The sequence below is a fragment of the Podarcis bocagei genome (assembly GCF_964188305.1).
Source record: "Podarcis bocagei genome assembly, chromosome: 8".
In the NCBI taxonomy this organism is placed as follows: Eukaryota; Metazoa; Chordata; class Lepidosauria; order Squamata; family Lacertidae; genus Podarcis; species Podarcis bocagei.
This window is the reverse complement of record NC_138133.1, coordinates 93,472,103-93,493,834: the sequence shown is the minus strand read 5'-3', so window position 1 is coordinate 93,493,834 and position 21,732 is coordinate 93,472,103. Positions and strand designations below refer to the sequence as shown.

The 21,732-nt window shown below is 52.9% G+C and overlaps 1 protein-coding gene across 1 annotated transcript; it reads right to left on the bottom strand.

Moving 5' to 3' along the window:
• Positions 1 to 574: 574 nt before the first annotated feature.
• Positions 575 to 21,127, bottom strand: EPPK1 (epiplakin 1). Its single transcript, XM_081205399.1, has one exon. It carries the CDS (start codon positions 21,038 to 21,040, stop codon positions 1,508 to 1,510), a length of 19,533 nt encoding a protein of 6,510 aa, XP_081061525.1. The 5' UTR covers positions 21,041 to 21,127; the 3' UTR covers positions 575 to 1,507.
• Between the last annotated feature and the right edge of the window lie 605 nt (positions 21,128 to 21,732).

The following is a 21,732-nucleotide window of genomic DNA, read 5'->3' as shown; positions in this document are numbered from 1 at the left end:
CATCTGGAGGGCACCACGTTGGCTACCCCTGTCCTAACCACTCTCATGACCTTCTTATACTGCGCTGGTTACGTTGACTGCCTGCTTTATTCCAACTCAGTTTTAAGCACTGTTGACCTTTAGCTTTGGGACCAGGTTATTTGAAGGCCTTCCTGGGATTGTCACAGCCTGCCCTGACCATGAACTTGACCTCAGAGGGCCTCTGCTCACAGGTTCGGCTGTCCAGACCCATCGGCCCAGGGGGCAACAGAGACAGGCAATGTACGAGGAAGAGCCCATGAGCTTTCAAACAGGACTCAAAAGGTTTCAGCCAGCTTTTCGTTAAGCACACTGTGAGCTGGGCTATATATTGTTTTAACTGCTGCTGGTTTTAATTGGGTTGTTTCTATGTATATTTAAGACTTATTTCAAGTTTTTCATGTTTTACGTAAGCTAGATTGGGAGGAGGACTTTGCCTATAAATACTAAATTCTGGAATGAATGAATGAATGAATGAATGAAACTGTCCATCTTTAGGAGACTGAGAAACAATGGATCTTCAGAAGAAATGTCAATGCAGCCACATAGCCCTACAGAGAGTTTTAAAGTTGTCCTTTATTGTTAGCAGAAACAGTCAAGCTGAGTAGTTGCTCTGTGACATCCTTCCAGTGTCCTTTCTCATGAAGGACCCGCTCTAGAACTCGTCACAGAATGGAAGGGCCTTTGGACCTGGGCTCACAGCTTCAGCCCACTTGCAATGTTTCCAGGGCAGGTGTTGCAGCCCCAGGGGTGGAAGAAACAAAGATCAGTGAAAATGGAAGCCCAGTTTCCTATGGTCCCCACAATCTAGAGGGGAAAAGCAGCACTTGACCAAAAAATGGATGGATGTGGAAATCAAGTATTCAGCCCAAGTCATTTCCCACTGTGAACTCCACAGACCAGCTTAAGAGATTCTGAAGGGGGTGGGGGGAGTAACATTCTGCTTTTGAGCACTCTCAATGCACCCTCAAGTCACGAATAATTCACTCTTGTTGCACCATCCTTGAGTGGCCATCAGTGATGATGGAGACCCCTCTGTTTCATGCAGAGATTGCTTGAAGTCACAGACACTATTTTCACACACACCGCATGCCTTTCAGGGCACACAAATGTTGCCAAATAGAAACCCGGAGTAGAATTTCCTAGAAAGTCCCTGAGGTAGTTGCCACATTTAGGAGAGTGCTGTATGAGCAGAACTTCTTTCAGTTGTGACTGGCAATCCAGGGAAGAAGTCCAGATGCTCAAGACAAGAATTGCCCCAGGCCCCCCACCAGTGTGCAAATGCAGCAGTAGAGAATGGAGAGAAACGAGAGCATGAAGAACTCTCTCAAAAGGTCACAGCAGATGAAGGGCTTCCTGCTGACAGGGCCCGTCCTTGGTGTGCTTGTGAAGGAGAATGTTGGTTAAGGATGGAGGCTGGAGGAGGGGGGCAGGCAGCCTTTGGTCAGAGAGAGTCGAATGAGCCACCAGGCTTTGATGACTCAGTTGGCTATGAGTGGGCACCCTGGTCCTTCCAACATACTTTCCCTCTTCTGCAGGACGTTTTTCTGTTGTGCTTCCCATGCTTGCTTTCAACCTCATCAATCATGGCAGTGATGGTGGATATCATTTCTTGAATGGACAGTGTCCCTGCTCTGTACAGTTCAAGGAGCTCTTGCCTTTTATCTTGAGGGACATACTTAGAAAACAGAAGATCCAGCACACACACCTTTTGCCCCTTGTACTCTCCGGCAGTCACGTGGACCATAGTTGTCCTCAAGGACTTCCTCAGCTGCTGCTGCCGTGCATGTGAATCGACGTGTTCCTCCGCGAGGCTGCCCTCTGCACTTGCTGGCTGATCTCTGTCACACTTTTCCATTTTGGTGATGATGTTGGTGAGAATGCCTATCAGTTCCTGCACAGAGAGCGCTTTGGCTTCACATTTGTTTAGAAGTTCCTGCTTCTTCTCCTCTGAGATGTATTTGGAGGAGAGGAGATTCCAGCAAGACACCATCTGCCCTTTGAACTCTCCAACTGGCACCACAAAACTCTCAGAGCGTAGCATGTTTTCCAAAGAAGAGGAAGGGGAGAGGCAAACGTTCTCATCTCTTTCTGGCAACCGTGTCTCTTGTTTTGGACTTGCAACACATCCAGAGTCAGTGACTTTCTCCTCCTCTGTTCTGTTGATGATTGAAGTCACGACGGTTTCCATTTGGTCAATGGTGAGGATGCCAGATTGGTACAGTTGCAGCAACTCCTTCCGTTTCTCCTCAGGGATATAATGAGAATGGAGTAGATCCCACAGTGATATATGGGGCTCATGGAATTGACCAATGGATACGTTGACCAGTCTGGATTTCAAAGAATCCTGTGTTTTCTCTTGGTCTTCTGCCTGAGAAGCGTCAAGTGTTCTGGGTGGTTTAATGTCTTCAGTGGGAATTTCCTCACTTCTGCATGGTGTGCCACTACCCATTGCAGGTTCTGTAATAAGTGTAGTGATGCTTTGAATACTTTCTTTAACGCTTACTGTTGGTGCTCCATGTCTGTGTACAATCTCCTCTTTCCTGATATTAGAGACAAACCGTGAAAAGAAAGGATCCCAGACGGAAGCCTTTTGACCATGGACTTCTCGTATGGTGACATCAATATTTTTAAGGCGCAAGGTGTGCTGGAGAAGGTCATAGTATGATGACTCCGGAGCTTCAATGTCCTTTTGCTCAGTTGTGTCACTGGTAAGATGTGAAGTCCTCTCCAGATGCTCCTCAGTTTTAGTGACAATGGAGGTGGCAATAGTTTCTACTTGGTCAATGGTGAGGATACCAGATTTGTACAGCTTCAACAACTCCTTCTGCTTCTCCTCAGGGATGTACTTGGAGTGAAGGATGTCCCACACAGAAAGTTTCTGTCCACGGAACTCACCTATCGTGACTTCCACCATTCGGGATTTCAGAGCTTTTTCCTTTTCTTTCCATTCCAGAAGTGATGCTTCTTCTGTCCCAGATGAAGACATGTCAGCAGCTGATAGATTATCTGTGGAAAATTCATTACCTTGCTCTGACATTTCAGTAATAAGAGTAGAAAGAACAGCTGCCAATTCCTCAGGAGTAAGTTGACAATTTCTATATATGCTTAGAAGCTCTTCTCTTTTGCCCTCTGAGATGTACTGAGAGAAGAGGAGGTCCCACAGGGAGACTTCTTGCCCCTGGAACTCACCCACATGCAGGACCACAGTGTGATTCCGCAAGGGCTCTTCCCAGCTTCCCGAGGGCGAGTGGGATGCTTCCTTTGTTTTCTCCTCCTCTGTTTTGTTGACGATGGCGGTGACTACAGTTTCCATTTGGTCAATGGTGAGGACTCCAGATTTGTAGAGTTGAAGCAGCTCCTTCCGCTTCTCCCCAGGGATGTATTTGGAGTGGAGCACGTCCCACACGGAAACCTCCCTTCCGTGGAACGCGCTTGCGGTGACTTTAACCTTCCGGGATTTCAGAGCCGCTTCTTTTTCTCCCAGTACTGGCGCGTCCATCTCCTCTTCAACATCATCATCATCGTCTTCTTCCTCCTCCTCCCGCTCAGGGCCATCGTTGCTGGGGCTTCTGACTTTAATGTCCAATTTCCTACTTGTGGCTTCCTTTTTGGTGACCAGGGTGGTGAGGACATGGATCAGCCGGTCCATTGATATCATCCCTCTCTTGTACAAGTCCACGAACTCTGCCCGCTTTTCTTCCGTGATATAGTTGGAGAAGAGCAGGTCCCACACAGTGACCGTCTGGCCTCTTTGTGGCCCAGCAGGCATTTGGAGGGTCGTGGACTTCAAGGTCTTCTGCCAGTTCTCTTCGAAGGATGGCTGGGCAGTGTCTCGCTTTGGTGATGTTGCTTGTGGTGTATGTGGAGCGTGTTCGTGGCCTGTCGGCTTGGCGTTCTTTTCCTCTGTCTCGGTAACGGTGGTAACGAGGATGTGGGAGATCTCCTCAAGGGTTAGAGTGCCAGCTTTGTACTGCTTCAGCAGCTCCATCCTCTTATGCGGAGAGATGTATCTGGAGAAGAGGAGGTCCCAGGCGGAGACGTCTTGGCCCTCAAAGAGGCCCACGCCTACCCTGGTCTTGGCAGACTGCAGGGCCTTCCTCGTCCTGTCGTTCAGATAGAAGGAAAAGGAGCCCTTGTCCAACACTTGCAGCATCAACAGACCGGTCTCAGGATCGGGGAGACACCTGTGCCGGAGCTGCAAGTAGGTGAGGTTCTCATGGGTGTTGGGATCAAAGAAGCCCTTGGTGTCATCGGAGGGATCTGAGAGGACGCGGTTCATTTCCTCGTCAAAGAAGCCCCGCTTGTACGCTACGTTGACGGGCAGGCGATGACTTTGCACTGGGTCGATGATGCCGCCAGTGGCGATCTGAGCCTCCAGCAGGCGGATGCCGTGATCTTTGACGATGAGGCCTTTCTTCATGGCCTGGAAAAGGGAGATCTTGTTCCCCGTGTAGGGGTCGTTGTATCCGGTCACGGCTCTCTCTGCAGAGAGAAGCTTTTCCTTCAGCTCAGCACCCACCAGCTCGGCAGAGACAGCTTCGTCCACAGAGAGCTTCTCGTTCCTCAGAGGGTCCGTGATGAACCCCGTGGCGGCCTGGGCCTCCAGCAGCACCAGGGCGGTGCCCGGCCTCAAGAAGCCTTTCCACATGGCCTGGTAGATGGTCATCTTCTCTGTCTTGGAAGGGTCTGAGCGGGACGGCACGAGAACTCCGGCAATGCAGCTGGTGCCCTCCAGGTATCGCTTCACCGAATCTCTTTCTGTGACCTCTTCCACAGTTTTGGTTCCGTGCGTGAGTTCAGAGAGTGTTTCCTTGTCAATGATTTCTGAGTTGAAGAGCTCCGAGGCTGTCACCTGCCTCCTGAGCCCGGAGAATTTCAGCTTGTTGCTCTTTTCCTCCATCTCCTCAATGAGGATGGTGATTCTTCGGACAAGCTCCTCGCTGGTCAAGGATCCTCCTCGGTACTTCTCCAGGAGTTCCCGCCGTTTGTCTGCGGTCACGTATTTGGAGAAGAGAAGCTCCCATGCGGACTGCCTGTGGCCTTGGAACTCGCCCGAGGGCACCTCCACGGTCACCTGCCGCAAGGCACTTTCCAGTTCTTCCTCGTGCGAGGATGTTTCCCTGCTGGGACTGTGAGCACCTTCTCCATCTCCACCGTGGCTTTCTCCTGTCTCTGTGAGAAGAGGGGCCAGCGTGACGATCATTTCCTGAATGCTGAGGATTCCCGACCGGTACTTTGTGAAGAGCTCCTCTCTCTGGGCTTCTGGAACGTATTGAGAGAAGAGGAGGTCCCACAGGGAGACTTCTTGCCCCTGGAACTCACCCACATGCAGGACCACGCTGTGATTCCGCAAGGGCTCTTCCCAGCTTCCCGAGGGCGAGTGGGATGCTTCCTTTGTTTTCTCCTCCTCTGTTTTGTTGACGATGGCGGTGACTACAGTTTCCATTTGGTCAATGGTGAGGATGCCGGATTTATAGCATTGAAGCAGCTCCTTCCGCTTCTCCTCAGGGATGTATTTGGAGTGGAGCACGTCCCACACGGAAACCTCCCTTCCGTGGAATGCGCTTGCGGTGACTTTAACCTTCCGGGATTTCAGAGCCACTTTTTTTTCTCCCAGTACTGGCACGTCCATCTCCTCTTCATCATCATCATCTTCGTCTTCTTCCTCCTCCTCCCGCTCAGGGCCATCGTTGCTGCGGCTTCTGACTTTAATGTCCAATTTCCTACTTGTGGCTTCCTTTTTGGTGACCAGGGTGGTGAGGACATGGATCAGCCGGTCCATTGATATCATCCCTCTCTTGTACAAGTCCACGAACTCTGCCCGCTTTTCTTCCGTGATATAGTTGGAGAAGAGCAGGTCCCACACAGTGACCGTCTGGCCTCTTTGTGGCCCAGCAGGCATTTGGAGGGTCGTGGACTTCAAGGTCTTCTGCCAGTTCTCTTCGAAGGATGGCTGGGCAGTGTCTCGCTTTGGTGATGTTGCTTGTGGTGTATGTGGAGCGTGTTCGTGGCCTGTCGGCTTGGCGTTCTTTTCCTCTGTCTCGGTAACGGTGGCAACGAGGATGTGGGTGATCTCCTCAAAGGTTAGAGTGCCAGCTTTGTACTGCCTCAGCAGCTCCATCCTCTTATGCGGAGAGATGTATCTGGAGAAGAGAAGCTCCCATGCGGACTGCCTGTGGCCTTGGAACTCGCCCGAGGGCACCTCCACGGTCACCTGCCGCAAGGCACTTTCCAGTTCTTCCTCGCACAAGGATGTTTCCCTGCTGGGACTGTGAGCACCTTCTCCATCTCCACCGTGGCTTTCTCCTGTCTCTGTGAGAAGGGCGGCCAGCGTGACGATCATTTCCTGAATGCTGAGGATTCCCGACCGGTACTTTGTGAAGAGCTCCTCTCTCTGGGCTTCTGGAACGTATTGAGAGAAGAGGAGGTCCCACAGGGAGACTTCTTGCCCCTGGAACTCACCCACATGCAGGACCACGCTGTGATTCCGCAAGGGCTCTTCCCAGCTTCCCGAGGGCGAGTGGGATGCTTCCTTTGTTTTCTCCTCCTCTGTTTTGTTGACGATGGCGGTGACTACAGTTTCCATTTGGTCAATGGTGAGGATGCCGGGTTTATAGCATTGAAGCAGCTCCTTCCGCTTCTCCTCAGGGATGTATTTGGAGTGGAGCACGTCCCACACGGAAACCTCCCTTCCATGGAACGCGCTTGCGGTGACTTTAACCTTCCGGGATTTCAGAGCCGCTTCTTTTTCTCCCAGTACTGGCACGTCCATCTCCTCTTCATCATCATCATCTTCGTCTTCTTCCTCCTCCTCCTCCCGCTCACGGCCATCGTTGCTGGGGCTTCTGACTTTAATGTCCAATTTCCTACTTGTGGCTTCCTTTTTGGTGACCAGGGTGGTGAGGACATGGATCAGCCGGTCCATTGATATCATCCCTCTCTTGTACAAGTCCACGAACTCTGCCCGCTTTTCTTCCGTGATATAGTTGGAGAAGAGCAGGTCCCACACAGTGACCGTCTGGCCTCTTTGTGGCCCAGCAGGCATTTGGAGGGTCGTGGACTTCAAGGTCTTCTGCCAGTTCTCTTCGAAGGATGGCTGGGCAGTGTCTCGCTTTGGTGATGTTGCTTGTGGTGTATGTGGAGCGTGTTCGTGGCCTGTCGGCTTGGCGTTCTTTTCCTCTGTCTCGGTAACGGTGGTAACGAGGATGTGGGAGATCTCCTCAAGGGTTAGAGTGCCAGCTTTGTACTGCTTCAGCAGCTCCATCCTCTTATGCGGAGAGATGTATCTGGAGAAGAGGAGGTCCCAGGCAGAGACGTCTTGGCCCTCAAAGAGGCCCACGCCTACCCTGGTCTTGGCAGACTGCAGGGCCTTCCTCGTCCTGTCGTTCAGATAGAAGGAAAAGGAGCCCTTGTCCAACACTTGCAGCATCAACAGACCGGTCTCAGGATCGGGGAGACACCTGTGCCGGAGCTGCAAGTAGGTGAGGTTCTCATGGGTGTTGGGATCAAAGAAGCCCTTGGTGTCATCGGAGGGATCTGAGAGGACGCGGTTCATTTCCTCGTCAAAGAAGCCCCGCTTGTACGCTACGTTGACGGGCAGGCGATGACTTTGCACTGGGTCGATGATGCCGCCAGTGGCGATCTGAGCCTCCAGCAGGCGGATGCCGTGATCTTTGACGATGAGGCCTTTCTTCATGGCCTGGAAAAGGGAGATCTTGTTCCCCGTGTAGGGGTCGTTGTATCCGGTCACGGCTCTCTCTGCAGAGAGAAGCTTTTCCTTCAGCTCAGCACCCACCAGCTCGGCAGAGACAGCTTCGTCCACAGAGAGCTTCTCGTTCCTCAGAGGGTCCGTGATGAACCCCGTGGCGGCCTGGGCCTCCAGCAGCACCAGGGCGGTGCCCGGCCTCAAGAAGCCTTTCCACATGGCCTGGTAGATGGTCATCTTCTCTGTCTTGGAAGGGTCTGAGCGGGACGGCACGAGAACTCCGGCAATGCAGCTGGTGCCCTCCAGGTATCGCTTCACCGAATCTCTTTCTGTGACCTCTTCCACAGTTTTGGTTCCGTGCGTGAGTTCAGAGAGTGTTTCCTTGTCAATGATTTCTGAGTTGAAGAGCTCCGAGGCTGTCACCTGCCTCCTGAGCCCGGAGAATTTCAGCTTGTTGCTCTTTTCCTCCATCTCCTCAATGAGGATGGTGATTCTTCGGACAAGCTCCTCGCTGGTCAAGGATCCTCCTCGGTACTTCTCCAGGAGTTCCCGCCGTTTGTCTGCGGTCACGTATTTGGAGAAGAGAAGCTCCCATGCGGACTGCCTGTGGCCTTGGAACTCGCCCGAGGGCACCTCCACAGTCACCTGCCGCAAGGCACTTTCCAGTTCTTCCTCGTGCGAGGATGTTTCCCTGCTGGGACTGTGAGCACCTTCTCCATCTCCACCGTGGCTTTCTCCTGTCTCTGTGAGAAGAGGGGCCAGCGTGACGATCATTTCCTGAATGCTGAGGATTCCCGACCGGTACTTTGTGAAGAGCTCCTCTCTCTGGGCTTCTGGAACGTATTGAGAGAAGAGGAGGTCCCACAGGGAGACTTCTTGCCCCTGGAACTCACCCACATGCAGGACCACGCTGTGATTCCGCAAGGGCTCTTCCCAGCTTCCCGAGGGCGAGTGGGATGCTTCCTTTGTTTTCTCCTCCTCTGTTTTGTTGACGATGGCGGTGACTACAGTTTCCATTTGGTCAATGGTGAGGATGCCGGATTTATAGCATTGAAGCAGCTCCTTCCGCTTCTCCTCAGGGATGTATTTGGAGTGGAGCACGTCCCACACGGAAACCTCCCTTCCGTGGAACGCGCTTGCGGTGACTTTAACCTTCCGGGATTTCAGAGCCACTTCTTTTTCTCCCAGTACTGGCACGTCCATCTCCTCTTCATCATCATCATCTTCGTGTCCTTCTTCCTCCTCCTCCCGCTCAGGGCCATCGTTGCTGGGGCTTCTGACTTTAATGTCCAATTTCCTACTTGTGGCTTCCTTTTTGGTGACCAGGGTGGTGAGGACATGGATCAGCCGGTCCATTGATATCATCCCTCTCTTGTACAAGTCCACGAACTCTGCCCGCTTTTCTTCCGTGATATAGTTGGAGAAGAGCAGGTCCCACACAGTGACCGTCTGGCCTCTTTGTGGCCCAGCAGGCATTTGGAGGGTCGTGGACTTCAAGGTCTTCTGCCAGTTCTCTTCGAAGGATGGCTGGGCAGTGTCTCGCTTTGGTGATGTTGCTTGTGGTGTATGTGGAGCGTGTTCGTGGCCTGTCGGCTTGGCGTTCTTTTCCTCTGTCTCGGTAACGGTGGTAATGAGGATGTGGGAGATCTCCTCAAGGGTTAGAGTGCCAGCTTTGTACTGCTTCAGCAGCTCCATCCTCTTATGCGGAGAGATGTATCTGGAGAAGAGGAGGTCCCAGGCGGAGACGTCTTGGCCCTCAAAGAGGCCCACGCCTACCCTGGTCTTGGCAGACTGCAGGGCCTTCCTCGTCCTGTCGTTCAGATAGAAGGAAAAGGAGCCCTTGTCCAACACTTGCAGCATCAACAGACCGGTCTCAGGATCGGGGAGACACCTGTGCCGGAGCTGCAAGTAGGTGAGGTTCTCATGGGTGTTGGGATCAAAGAAGCCCTTGGTGTCATCGGAGGGATCTGAGAGGACGCGGTTCATTTCCTCGTCAAAGAAGCCCCGCTTGTACGCTACGTTGACGGGCAGGCGATGACTTTGCACTGGGTCGATGATGCCGCCAGTGGCGATCTGAGCCTCCAGCAGGCGGATGCCGTGATCTTTGACGATGAGGCCTTTCTTCATGGCCTGGAAAAGGGAGATCTTGTTCCCCGTGTAGGGGTCGTTGTATCCGGTCACGGCTCTCTCTGCAGAGAGAAGCTTTTCCTTCAGCTCAGCACCCACCAGCTCGGCAGAGACAGCTTCGTCCACAGAGAGCTTCTCGTTCCTCAGAGGGTCCGTGATGAACCCCGTGGCGGCCTGGGCCTCCAGCAGCACCAGGGCGGTGCCCGGCCTCAAGAAGCCTTTCCACATGGCCTGGTAGATGGTCATCTTCTCTGTCTTGGAAGGGTCTGAGCGGGACGGCACGAGAACTCCGGCAATGCAGCTGGTGCCCTCCAGGTATCGCTTCACCGAATCTCTTTCCGTGACCTCTTCCACAGTTTTGGTTCCGTGCGTGAGTTCAGAGAGTGTTTCCTTGTCAATGATTTCTGAGTTGAAGAGCTCCGAGGCTGTCACCTGCCTCCTGAGCCCGGAGAATTTCAGCTTGTTGCTCTTTTCCTCCATCTCCTCAATGAGGATGGTGATTCTTCGGACAAGCTCCTCGCTGGTCAATGATCCTCCTCGGTACTTCTCCAGGAGTTCCCGCCGTTTGTCTGCGGTCACGTATTTGGAGAAGAGAAGCTCCCATGCGGACTGCCTGTGGCCTTGGAACTCGCCCGAGGGCACCTCCACGGTCACCTGCCGCAAGGCACTTTCCAGTTCTTCCTCGTGCGAGGATGTTTCCCTGCTGGGACTGTGAGCACCTTCTCCATCTCCACCGTGGCTTTCTCCTGTCTCTGTGAGAAGAGGGGCCAGCGTGACGATCATTTCCTGAATGCTGAGGATTCCCGACCGGTACTTTGTGAAGAGCTCCTCTCTCTGGGCTTCTGGAACGTATTGAGAGAAGAGGAGGTCCCACAGGGAGACTTCTTGCCCCTGGAACTCACCCACATGCAGGACCACGCTGTGATTCCGCAAGGGCTCTTCCCAGCTTCCCGAGGGCGAGTGGGATGCTTCCTTTGTTTTCTCCTCCTCTGTTTTGTTGACGATGGCGGTGACTACAGTTTCCATTTGGTCAATGGTGAGGATGCCGGATTTATAGCATTGAAGCAGCTCCTTCCGCTTCTCCTCAGGGATGTATTTGGAGTGGAGCACGTCCCACACGGAAACCTCCCTTCCGTGGAACGCGCTTGCGGTGACTTTAACCTTCCGGGATTTCAGAGCCGCTTCTTTTTCTCCCAGTACTGGCGCGTCCATCTCCTCTTCAACATCATCATCATCGTCTTCTTCCTCCTCCTCCCGCTCAGGGCGATCGTTGCTGGGGCTTCTGACTTTAATGTCCAATTTCCTACTTGTGGCTTCCTTTTTGGTGACCAGGGTGGTGAGGACATGGATCAGCCGGTCCATTGATATCATCCCTCTCTTGTACAAGTCCACGAACTCTGCCCGCTTTTCTTCCGTGATATAGTTGGAGAAGAGCAGGTCCCACACAGTGACCGTCTGGCCTCTTTGTGGCCCAGCAGGCATTTGGAGGGTCGTGGACTTCAAGGTCTTCTGCCAGTTCTCTTCGAAGGATGGCTGGGCAGTGTCTCGCTTTGGTGATGTTGCTTGTGGTGTATGTGGAGCGTGTTCGTGGCCTGTCGGCTTGGCGTTCTTTTCCTCTGTCTCGGTAACGGTGGTAACGAGGATGTGGGAGATCTCCTCAAGGGTTAGAGTGCCAGCTTTGTACTGCTTCAGCAGCTCCATCCTCTTATGCGGAGAGATGTATCTGGAGAAGAGGAGCTCCCAGGCAGAGACGTCTTGGCCCTCAAAGAGGCCCACGCCTACCCTGGTCTTGGCAGACTGCAGGGCCTTCCTCGTCCTGTCGTTCAGATAGAAGGAAAAGGAGCCCTTGTCCAACACTTGCAGCATCAACAGACCGGTCTCAGGATCGGGGAGACACCTGTGCCGGAGCTGCAAGTAGGTGAGGTTCTCATGGGTGTTGGGATCAAAGAAGCCCTTGGTGTCATCGGAGGGATCTGAGAGGACGCGGTTCATTTCCTCGTCAAAGAAGCCCCGCTTGTACGCTACGTTGACGGGCAGGCGATGACTTTGCACTGGGTCGATGATGCCGCCAGTGGCGATCTGAGCCTCCAGCAGGCGGATGCCGTGATCTTTGACGATGAGGCCTTTCTTCATGGCCTGGAAAAGGGAGATCTTGTTCCCCGTGTAGGGGTCGTTGTATCCGGTCACGGCTCTCTCTGCAGAGAGAAGCTTTTCCTTCAGCTCAGCACCCACCAGCTCGGCAGAGACAGCTTCGTCCACAGAGAGCTTCTCGTTCCTCAGAGGGTCCGTGATGAACCCCGTGGCGGCCTGGGCCTCCAGCAGCACCAGGGCGGTGCCCGGCCTCAAGAAGCCTTTCCACATGGCCTGGTAGATGGTCATCTTCTCTGTCTTGGAAGGGTCTGAGCGGGACGGCACGAGAACTCCGGCAATGCAGCTGGTGCCCTCCAGGTATCGCTTCACCGAATCTCTTTCCGTGACCTCTTCCACAGTTTTGGTTCCGTGCGTGAGTTCAGAGAGTGTTTCCTTGTCAATGATTTCTGAGTTGAAGAGCTCCGAGGCTGTCACCTGCCTCCTGAGCCCGGAGAATTTCAGCTTGTTGCTCTTTTCCTCCATCTCCTCAGTGAGGATGGTGATTCTTCGGACGAGCTCCTCGCTGGTCAAGGATCCTCCTCGGTACTTCTCCAGGAGTTCCCGCCGTTTGTCTGCGGTCACGTATTTGGAGAAGAGAAGCTCCCATGCGGACTGCCTGTGGCCTTGGAACTCGCCCGAGGGCACCTCCACGGTCACCTGCCGCAAGGCACTTTCCAGTTCTTCCTCGTGCGAGGATGTTTCCCTGCTGGGACTGTGAGCACCTTCTCCATCTCCACCGTGGCTTTCTCCTGTCTCTGTGAGAAGAGGGGCCAGCGTGACGATCATTTCCTGAATGCTGAGGATTCCCGACCGGTACTTTGTGAAGAGCTCCTCTCTCTGGGCTTCTGGAACGTATTGAGAGAAGAGGAGGTCCCACAGGGAGACTTCTTGCCCCTGGAACTCACCCACATGCAGGACCACGCTGTGATTCCGCAAGGGCTCTTCCCAGCTTCCCGAGGGCGAGTGGGATGCTTCCTTTGTTTTCTCCTCCTCTGTTTTGTTGACGATGGCGGTGACTACAGTTTCCATTTGGTCAATGGTGAGGATGCCGGATTTATAGCATTGAAGCAGCTCCTTCCGCTTCTCCTCAGGGATGTATTTGGAGTGGAGCACGTCCCACACGGAAACCTCCCTTCCGTGGAACGCGCTTGCGGTGACTTTAACCTTCCGGGATTTCAGAGCCGCTTCTTTTTCTCCCAGTACTGGCGCGTCCATCTCCTCTTCAACATCATCATCATCGTCTTCTTCCTCCTCCTCCCGCTCAGGGCCATCGTTGCTGGGGCTTCTGACTTTAATGTCCAATTTCCTACTTGTGGCTTCCTTTTTGGTGACCAGGGTGGTGAGGACATGGATCAGCCGGTCCATTGATATCATCCCTCTCTTGTACAAGTCCACGAACTCTGCCCGCTTTTCTTCCGTGATATAGTTGGAGAAGAGCAGGTCCCACACAGTGACCGTCTGGCCTCTTTGTGGCCCAGCAGGCATTTGGAGGGTCGTGGACTTCAAGGTCTTCTGCCAGTTCTCTTCGAAGGACAGGTGGACGGTTTCATGTTCTAGTTTTCTCTGCTGCTTGATGCTCTGCTCCTCTTTCTCTTTGATGGTTGATATCAACGTAGCAATCATTTCCTCAATTGTTGTTTTTCCAGATTTGTACAGTCTTATGAGCTCTTGGCTTTTATTTTCTGTAATGTATTTAGAGAAGAGGAGATCCCAAAGGGAAACTACCTGTCCTTGGAAATCACCCACATTTACTCTTGTTGTCGTAGACCTCAAAGTCTTCTTTATATTTTCCTCCACACTGAAGGCAATTGAGGTCTGATCCTGTATTTGAAGCATCATTAGTCCAGTTTCTGTGTCATGAACACATCTCTTAAGCAACTGCATATATGTGAGGTTCTCATGGGTGTTGGGGTCAAAGAATCCCTTGGTGTCATCCGTGGGGTCTGACAGAATTTGGTTCATTTTCTCATCAAAATAGCCCCGTTTGTAGGCCACCTCAACAGGGACACGATGGCTGTTGACTGGGTCAATTATGCCCCCTGTAGCAATCTGGGCTTCTAGCAGGCGGATGCCGTGCTCTTTGATGATCAGATCTTTCTTCATGGCCTGGAAAAGAGATATCTTTTTCCCTGTGTTTGGATCAGTATATCCAGTGACAGCTTTCTCAGCACAAAGGAGCTTGTTGTGAATTTCTCCACCCACCAGCCTGGCAGAGATGGCCTCATCAACAGACAGTCTCTCATTCTTCAGAGGGTCAATGATGAACCCAGTGGCAGCTTGTGCTTCCAGCAGCACCAGAGCAGTTCCTGGCCTCAAGACATTCTTCCACATGGCCTGGTAGATGCTCATCTTCTCGGTCTTGGAAGGATCTGTCTTGGACGGCACAAGCACTCCGGCAATGCAGCTGGTGCCTTCCAGGTAGCGTTTCACCGAGTCGATTTTTGCCACGTCTTTTGCTGTCTGCTTTCCTTCCTCCAGGCTCTTCAGTGTCTCTTTACCTATTATTTCTGCTTTCAGTAGTTCCGAAGCTGTGACTTGTTTCCGTAGCCCTTGGAACCATATGTCTCTTCTATTTTCTTCTTTTTCTTTTATTATGTTCAGAATTTCATCCGTGATGTGCTGCAGAACAGCAGAAGATTCCAGTTTGTATTTTTTAATCAGCTCGTTCCTCTTCTCTTCTGTGAAGTAGCTTGAAGTAAGAAGGTCCCACAGAGACACAATCTGGCCCCTGAATTTCCCAAGTGTTACATTTACTTTGGTGGATGAAAGTATATTTTTTGTTATTTCATCTTCATAGAAATAGTCCCTCTTGCTCAGCAGCTGTAGGAGGTACATCCCTGTCTCTTTGGTGCACCTGTGCAATAGTTGGGCGTAGGTAATCCTTTCCTGGGTGTTGGGATCCACAAATCCTTTGGTAGCATATTTTGGATCAGAAAGCCGGAGGTAAGTGCCCTCATCCAAACACTCCCGTTTGTAAGCCACCTCCACAGGGATGCGGTGACCATGCACAGGGTCAATGATGCCGCCAGTGGCAATCTGGGCCTCCAGAAGCCTGAGAGCAAGTCCTTTCTCTACAATGCTTTTTTTCATGGCTTGGAAGAGAGATATTTTGTTCCCTGTGGAAGGGTCAGTGTAGCCAGTAACGGCTTTCTCTGCAGAAAGAAGTTTCTCTCGAAGGTCTTCACCCACAAGCCTCACAGAGATCGCTTGGTCAACGGAGAATGTCTTCTTCTTCAATGGGTCGATGATGAATCCGGTGGCAGCCTGTGCTTCCAGCAACATCAGACCATGTTCTGGGGACAGGACCCCTTTCTTCATGGCTTCATAGATGGTCATCTTCTGCCCTTTGGCTACTAAGACTCCGGCGATGCAGCCTGTTCCCTCCAGGTATCGCTTCACTGAGTCCTTCTGGGCAAGTTGCTGAAGAGCACCAGGCCCCTGCTGAAGCCCATCCAGGGTCTTCTTATCAATGATCTCGGAGTTGAACAGCTCTGCCGCTGACACGTCCCCCCTTGGTCCCTTCACCTTGAGGGCCTGCATCTGCTGCTCCGTTTCCTCGATGATAGCAGTGATGGCTTTGCTGAGTTGTTCCAGGGTCAGACCCTCAAACTTGTACTGGCGCACCAGCTCTTTCCTTCTCTGCTCTTGGATGTATGGGGAGCAAAGGAGGTCCCACATGGAGACGGTTTGGCCTTTGTACCTGCCAATGTGCATCTGCATCGGTTGTGCTTGCAGGAACTGTTTGGTTGCCTCGTTGATGTAGAAGTACCTTCCACCCCTTTTGACTATTTGCAGCATGTACAGTCCAGTCTCTGGATCTTGGGTGCATCGTTCTAGAAGCTGCAAGTAGGTGAGATTCTCGTGGGTGTTGGGGTCAAAAAAGCCTTTGGTATCATCTGTGGGGTCCAAGAGGATCTGGTTCAGTTTTTCATCAAAGTAACCTCGTTTGTAAGCTACTTCTACGGGGATGCGGTGGCTGTGAACAGGGTCAATGATGCCCCCAGTGGCTATCTGGGCCTCAAGGAGACGAATGCCATGGCTTTTCACAATGAGCCCTTCGTTCATGGCCTCAAAGAGGGAGATCTGTTCTTTTGTGTAGGGGTGTGTGTATCCTGTCACAGCTTTTTCTGCACTCAGCAGCTTCTCGTAAATCTCTCTTCCAATCAGCCCGCCTGCCAGCGCTTCGTCTACTGACAACTTCTTGTTTCTCACTGGGTCAAGGAGGAAGCCAGTGGCAGCCTGGGCTTCCAGCAGCACCAGAGCTGCCCCTGGCCGGAGGAGACTCTGCCTCATGGCCTGGTAGATGCTCAGCCTCTCCTGGCTTGGCTGTAGAAGGACTCCAGCGATGAAGTTGCAGCCCTCAAGGTATCGGCTGACTGAAGCCATCTTGGTGACTTCCTGGACAGTTTTCTTCCCCTCTCTCAGTTCGTCCAGAGTTTCCTTGTCTATGAGCTCCGACTGGAAGAGGTCGCTGGCTGATACCTGCTTGCGCAGGCCCTTGAAAGTGAACCTCTTGCTCTGCTTCTCTGTGTCTTCGATGACCTTGGAGGCAGCCACTGCAATCTCATCAAGGATCTCAGTGTTCCCCTCTTTGTAGGCTGCCACCAGCTCTCTCCGCTTGCTGTGGGTGATGTACTCAGAGTGGAGTAAGTCCCAGAGAGAAGCCTCTTGGCCTTTAAACCGCCCAATGTTGACACCGACAGTAACAGATTTCAGCACTTCCATGGTCTGCTGATCCGCATAGAAAGTGGCCTCTTCCGAGAGAGGAAGCAGCAAGTGTCCTGTCTCGGCATCCCGGACGCACCTCTCCTTCAGCTGCTGGTAGGTCAGGCTTTCCTGTGTGTTGGGGTCAAAGAAGACGCAGGTGTCGTCACTCTGCTGAGAAAGGGTCTTGTGCATTTCCTCATCATAGAAGTTGTGCTTGCAGGCCGCTTGGAGAGGAAGGTGGAGGTGGTGGATGGGATCGATGACCCCTCCAGTGGCCAGCTGTGCCTCAAGCAAGGGGATGCCAGCCGTGGTGGAGATCAGCTCCTTCCGGATTGCTTGATACACTGAGATGGGCTTCCCTGAGTAGGGGTCAGGATAGCCTGTCAGGGCCCTCTCAGCCTGCAGTAGCTGCTCCACAAGTTCCTCACCCACAATGCCAGCTTTGATGGCCTCTTCTGCTCCAAGCCTCTGGTTGGTCACGGGGTCCATGATGGATCCTGTCGCTGCCTGGGCTTCCAGAAGCCTTGCCCCTGTGCCTGGGAGAAGGAGGCTCTTCTGCATAGCTTGGTAAATGCTCATTTTCTCATTGGAGGCCTGAATGAAGACCCCAGCGATGCTTCCAGTGCCCTGCAAGTATTTCTTCACGCTGTCCATCTCAGACACTTCTCTGGCGGTCCTCCTGCCCTGAGCCAGCTCTCTGAATATCTTTTCCGAAATGATGCCAGTATCCAAAAGCCAGACTGCTGGAACTGCACCTCTCAGGCCTTGGAAAGTGACCTGGCTTTGAGCCTTCAGTTCCATTTCCTTGATGAGTTCCTGGACAAGGGTGACCAGCTCCTGTAGTGATATTGCCTCAGACCGATACTTCTCCAGGAAGTCCCTTCTCTGCTCCTCCGTGAAGTAGCCAGAGTTCAGGAGCTCCCAGAGGGAGACCCTTTTGCCCTGCACATAGGTCTCTCTGAAGAGCTGCTTGATCTGCTCATCTGTGGTGGCAGGAGAAGCTGCTTGCGGCAGAGGTAGCAGGTGGACGCCAGAGGCTTCATCCTTCTGACACTGATCTATCAGCTGGCTGTAGGTCACCATCTCCTTTCTGTCCAGAGTGCTGAAAGTTTTGGCACCACTGCTTGGGTTGGAAAGTGTTTTGCTGAAGTCCTCATCCAAGTAACCTTTTTTCTGGGCAAATTCTACTGGGACATAATGTCCGCAGTGCGGATCAATGACGCCCCCCGTTGACAGCTGGGCATCCATCAGCTGCCTGGCTTGTTTGTCAGCCACGAGGCCCTTCTTCATGGCTTGGAAGAGGGAGATCTTCTTGCCTGTGAAAGGATCCTTGTAGCCAGTGACAGCCTCTTCTGCCCGTTGGAGTTTCTCATAGAGCTCGGGGCCAACAAGGCCTTCCTTCACAGCCTCATCCAGGCCCAGTTTTTTATTCTTCACTGGGTCAACGATGAAGCCAGTGGCTGCCTGTGCCTCAAGTAAGGGCATGGCTACCCCTGGCACCACAATGTTCCTCTTCATGGCTTCGTAGAGACTCACTCGTTCATTGGAGGGCTGCAGCACGATGCCTCCGATGCTTCCAGTGCCATAGAGGTATTTCCGGACAGAGCCCATGCGCAGAACCTCCTCTGGGCTCACAGCTCCCTCCAGCAACCTTTCAAAGAGGGTCCTGTCGATTATGCCCATCTCCATCAGGTGGTAGGCAGTGACGCGGCCCCTTATGGCTGGGAACTGGATGCAGGCCCATTTCTTCATCTCCTCCTCCAACATGAGCCGGATTTTCTCCAGGGTGACCTTCTGCAGGCAGTAATGGTTGAATATTTCCCTCCTCTTGCCCTCGCTGAAGTACTCGGAGTTCAGCAAATCCCACAGGGAGACCCGTTGCCCTTGGAAGCGCCCGTATTTCACAAAGACCGAGGAGCCCCTGAACGCTTGCTTGGTGGTGTCGTCAATGAACCGCGGCTTCTTGCTGTTCAGCGGCAGGAGGCAGAGGGAGGTTGAGGGCTCTATGATGCACTTCTCCTTCAGCTGCAGGTAGGTCAGGTTCTCATGGGTGTTTGGGTCAAAGAAGCCCTTGGTGTCATCACTGGGGTCCGAGAGAATCAGGTTCATCTTTTTGTCAAAGTAGCCCCGTTTGTAGGCAACTTCCACAGGCAGGCGGTGGCTGTTGATGGGGTCGATGATGCCCCCCGTCGCTATCTGTGCTTCCAGCAGGCGGATGGCATGGTCCCTGATGATCAGATCCTTCATCATAGCCTGGAAGAGGGAGATCTTTTCTCCTGTGTAAGGATCCCTGTAGCCAGTGACTGCTTTCTCGGCAGTCAGGAGCTTGTCGTAAACATCTGGGCCAATTACGTTGGCCTTCAGGGCCTCATCCACAGAGTATTTCTTGTTGGCTGCAGGGTCAATGATGTAGCCTGTGGCAGCCTGAGCCTCCAGGAGGATGAGGGAGGTCCCTGGCCGCAGGAAGCCTTTCCTCTTTGCTTGGTAGATGCTGATCTTCTCCTGGGAGTCGGGCAGGAGAAGCCCACTGATGCTGCCCGTCCCTTCCAGATACTTCTTCACTGTGCCCATGCTGACAACATCTTTGGCCAAGGTCTCCCCTTGGGTCAGCTTCTCAAACAAATTCTTGTTGATGATCTCTGAGCTCAGAAGCTGGGCGGGCGTCACCTTGTCCCTCAAGCCCTCAAAGCTGACTCTGGAGTTGGCAACGGCTTGCTGGATGGTGTGAGAGACTTTGTCAGCCAGTTGCTGAGCGGAAAGGCGCCTAGAGTGGTACTGCTGGATGAGGGCTGTCCTCTGCTCTCCTGTAAAGTAGTCTGAGAAGAGGAGCTTCCAGAGTGAAACGTGCTTCCCCTTGAATTTCCCACAGGACACAGACACAGCCATGTTCTCCAGAGCAGACTTTGTGTTGTGGTTAATGAAGGAGTGCTCCCTTCCATGGCCTCCTGAGAGAGGCAAGAGGCAGAGACCCGTGTCTGGATCTGTGACGCATCTCAAGAGCAGTTCTGCATAGGACAATTTCTCCCTGGAGTTGGGCTCAAAGAACCCACGGATCTCATCTGTGGGATTGCAGAGGAGGCGCTCTGTGTCCTTGTCTAAGTGGCCCCGCTGACAGGCCATCTCCACAGGAAGCCGGTGATGCGTGTGGGGGTCGACGATGCCTCCAGTGGCAAACTGGGCATCCAGCAGGAAAATGCCAGGGTCCCTGGGCACAAGGCCCTTCTTCATGGCTTGAAACAGAGAGACCGTCTCGCCAGTGAAGGGGTCTTTGTACCCTGTGACTGCTTTCTCTGCTGAAGACAGTTTCTGATGGAGCTCTGGCCCAACAACTCCTGCGCGGATGGCAGCATCGGCCGTGAACTTCTCGTTCCTTACAGGGTCTATCAAGCATCCTGTGGCAGCCTGAGCCTGCAGGAGAATCACAGCTGTGCCTGGCACTAGGAGGTGCTCCGCTAAGGCCTGGTACAGACTCTTGCATTCATTGGTGTGCAGCAGCGCCACACCGGCAATGCTCTTTGTCCCAGAGAGGTACCCCTGAACAGAGTCCATCTCCGCCACTTCCTGCGCCGTGAGTTCCCCGTCATGGAGGGCTTTGAACATGTCTGAGTCAATGATTCCAGCATCCAGGAGCTCATGGCTGCACACAGACCCTCTCAGCCCAGGAAAGGAGATTTTCAGTGGCAGCAAGAGCAGGCCTCTGGTGTGGTCACAAATGCACCTTCTCATCAGCTCCGTGTAGGTGACCTTCTGGTTGTTGTTTGGGTCCAAGAAGCCCTTGGCCTCCTCATTCTCAGGGTCAGAGAGGAAGTTGCTTAGTTTCTCATCAAGGTAGCCCTTCTCATAAGCCTCTTGCGGAGGGATGCGGTGGCCTGTGGCTGGCTCAATGGTGCCCCCAGTGGCTAACTGGGCCTCCAGCAGATACAGGCCCTGTTCCCTTCCAAGGAGCTCTTTCTGCAAGGCTTGGTAGAGGGAGATCTTCTCCTCTGTATAAGGGTCTGTGAAGCCCTTTGCTGCTCGCTCTGCGCAGAGCAGCTTCTCCTTCATCTCCAGCCCTGCCAGTCCCATCTCCAGGGCCTCTGCCACAGAGACCAGCCGCTTTCCCGCAAGGTCAACGATGCCACCAGTGGCTGCCTGGGCCTCCAAGAGAGCTGATGCAACGTCAGGCTGCAGCAAGTGATGCTGGACAGCTTCATTAAGGCTCATCGTCTTGCCAGAAGCGGCCTCCACGTAGACTCCGGCAATGCTCTTGATGTGTGGGTCTGCCTTGGGTGCTGCTGAGGTGCTGCTGGGGGAGATGTAGGCCCCTGGCATGGCTGCTGACCCCCAGGTCCCTGGGCCCCTGGCCTCCATTCTGTTTGTGCAGTTGTTCTGAGTCTCCCGCTCCTGGCGCAAGCAGGTGACTCTTCTGCTCCCTTTGCGGGTGGCAAGTGGGTCTCTGCAAGGAGAGGAAACAAAGAAAACAGTCAGTTGTCATGAAGAGCAGAAAGGAGCAGAAACCTTTTCTCTTTCACTTTCCCCATGCTAGGCATCCTCTTATAAACTTCTGTTGTGCCACTTCTTGCTCTAAACTTCTTTTCTCTAAACTAGTAAGTCCCCAATGCTGCAAACCTTCTTCACAGAGGAGTCGCTAAAACTCAATCATTTTGGTGGCCCTTTTCTGAACCTTTTCCAACTCTACAATATCCTTTTCATGATGCGGTGACCAGACCTGCACACAGTACTCCAAATGTGGTTGCCTCATAGACTTGTATAATGGCATTATGAGACTGGCAGTTTTATTTTCAATTCCTTTCCTAAGGATTGCTGGCATGGAATTCCACTCTTGATGCAACCTGAAACCTGAATGGCACCTGCAAGGTGTCCTTGGAATGCGCCTTCTACCTTCATGCACATTCCCACGGGGGAGACACAAGGGGAAACCTCCAAAATACTCCCTGATAATTGAGGAGAGAAAGAAACAGATTTTAAAAGTGGTTCCTCACAACTGCGCACGTCTGCTTTTCTGGTTGTAAGGACACTCCCAGCAATTACGAGCGATAATG

Bases quoted from the DNA above. Each gene is read 5' to 3' on its own strand.
- EPPK1 (XM_081205399.1), bottom strand. From the start codon at position 21,040: ATGGAGGCCAGGGGCCCAGGGACCTGGGGGTCAGCAGCCATGCCAGGG.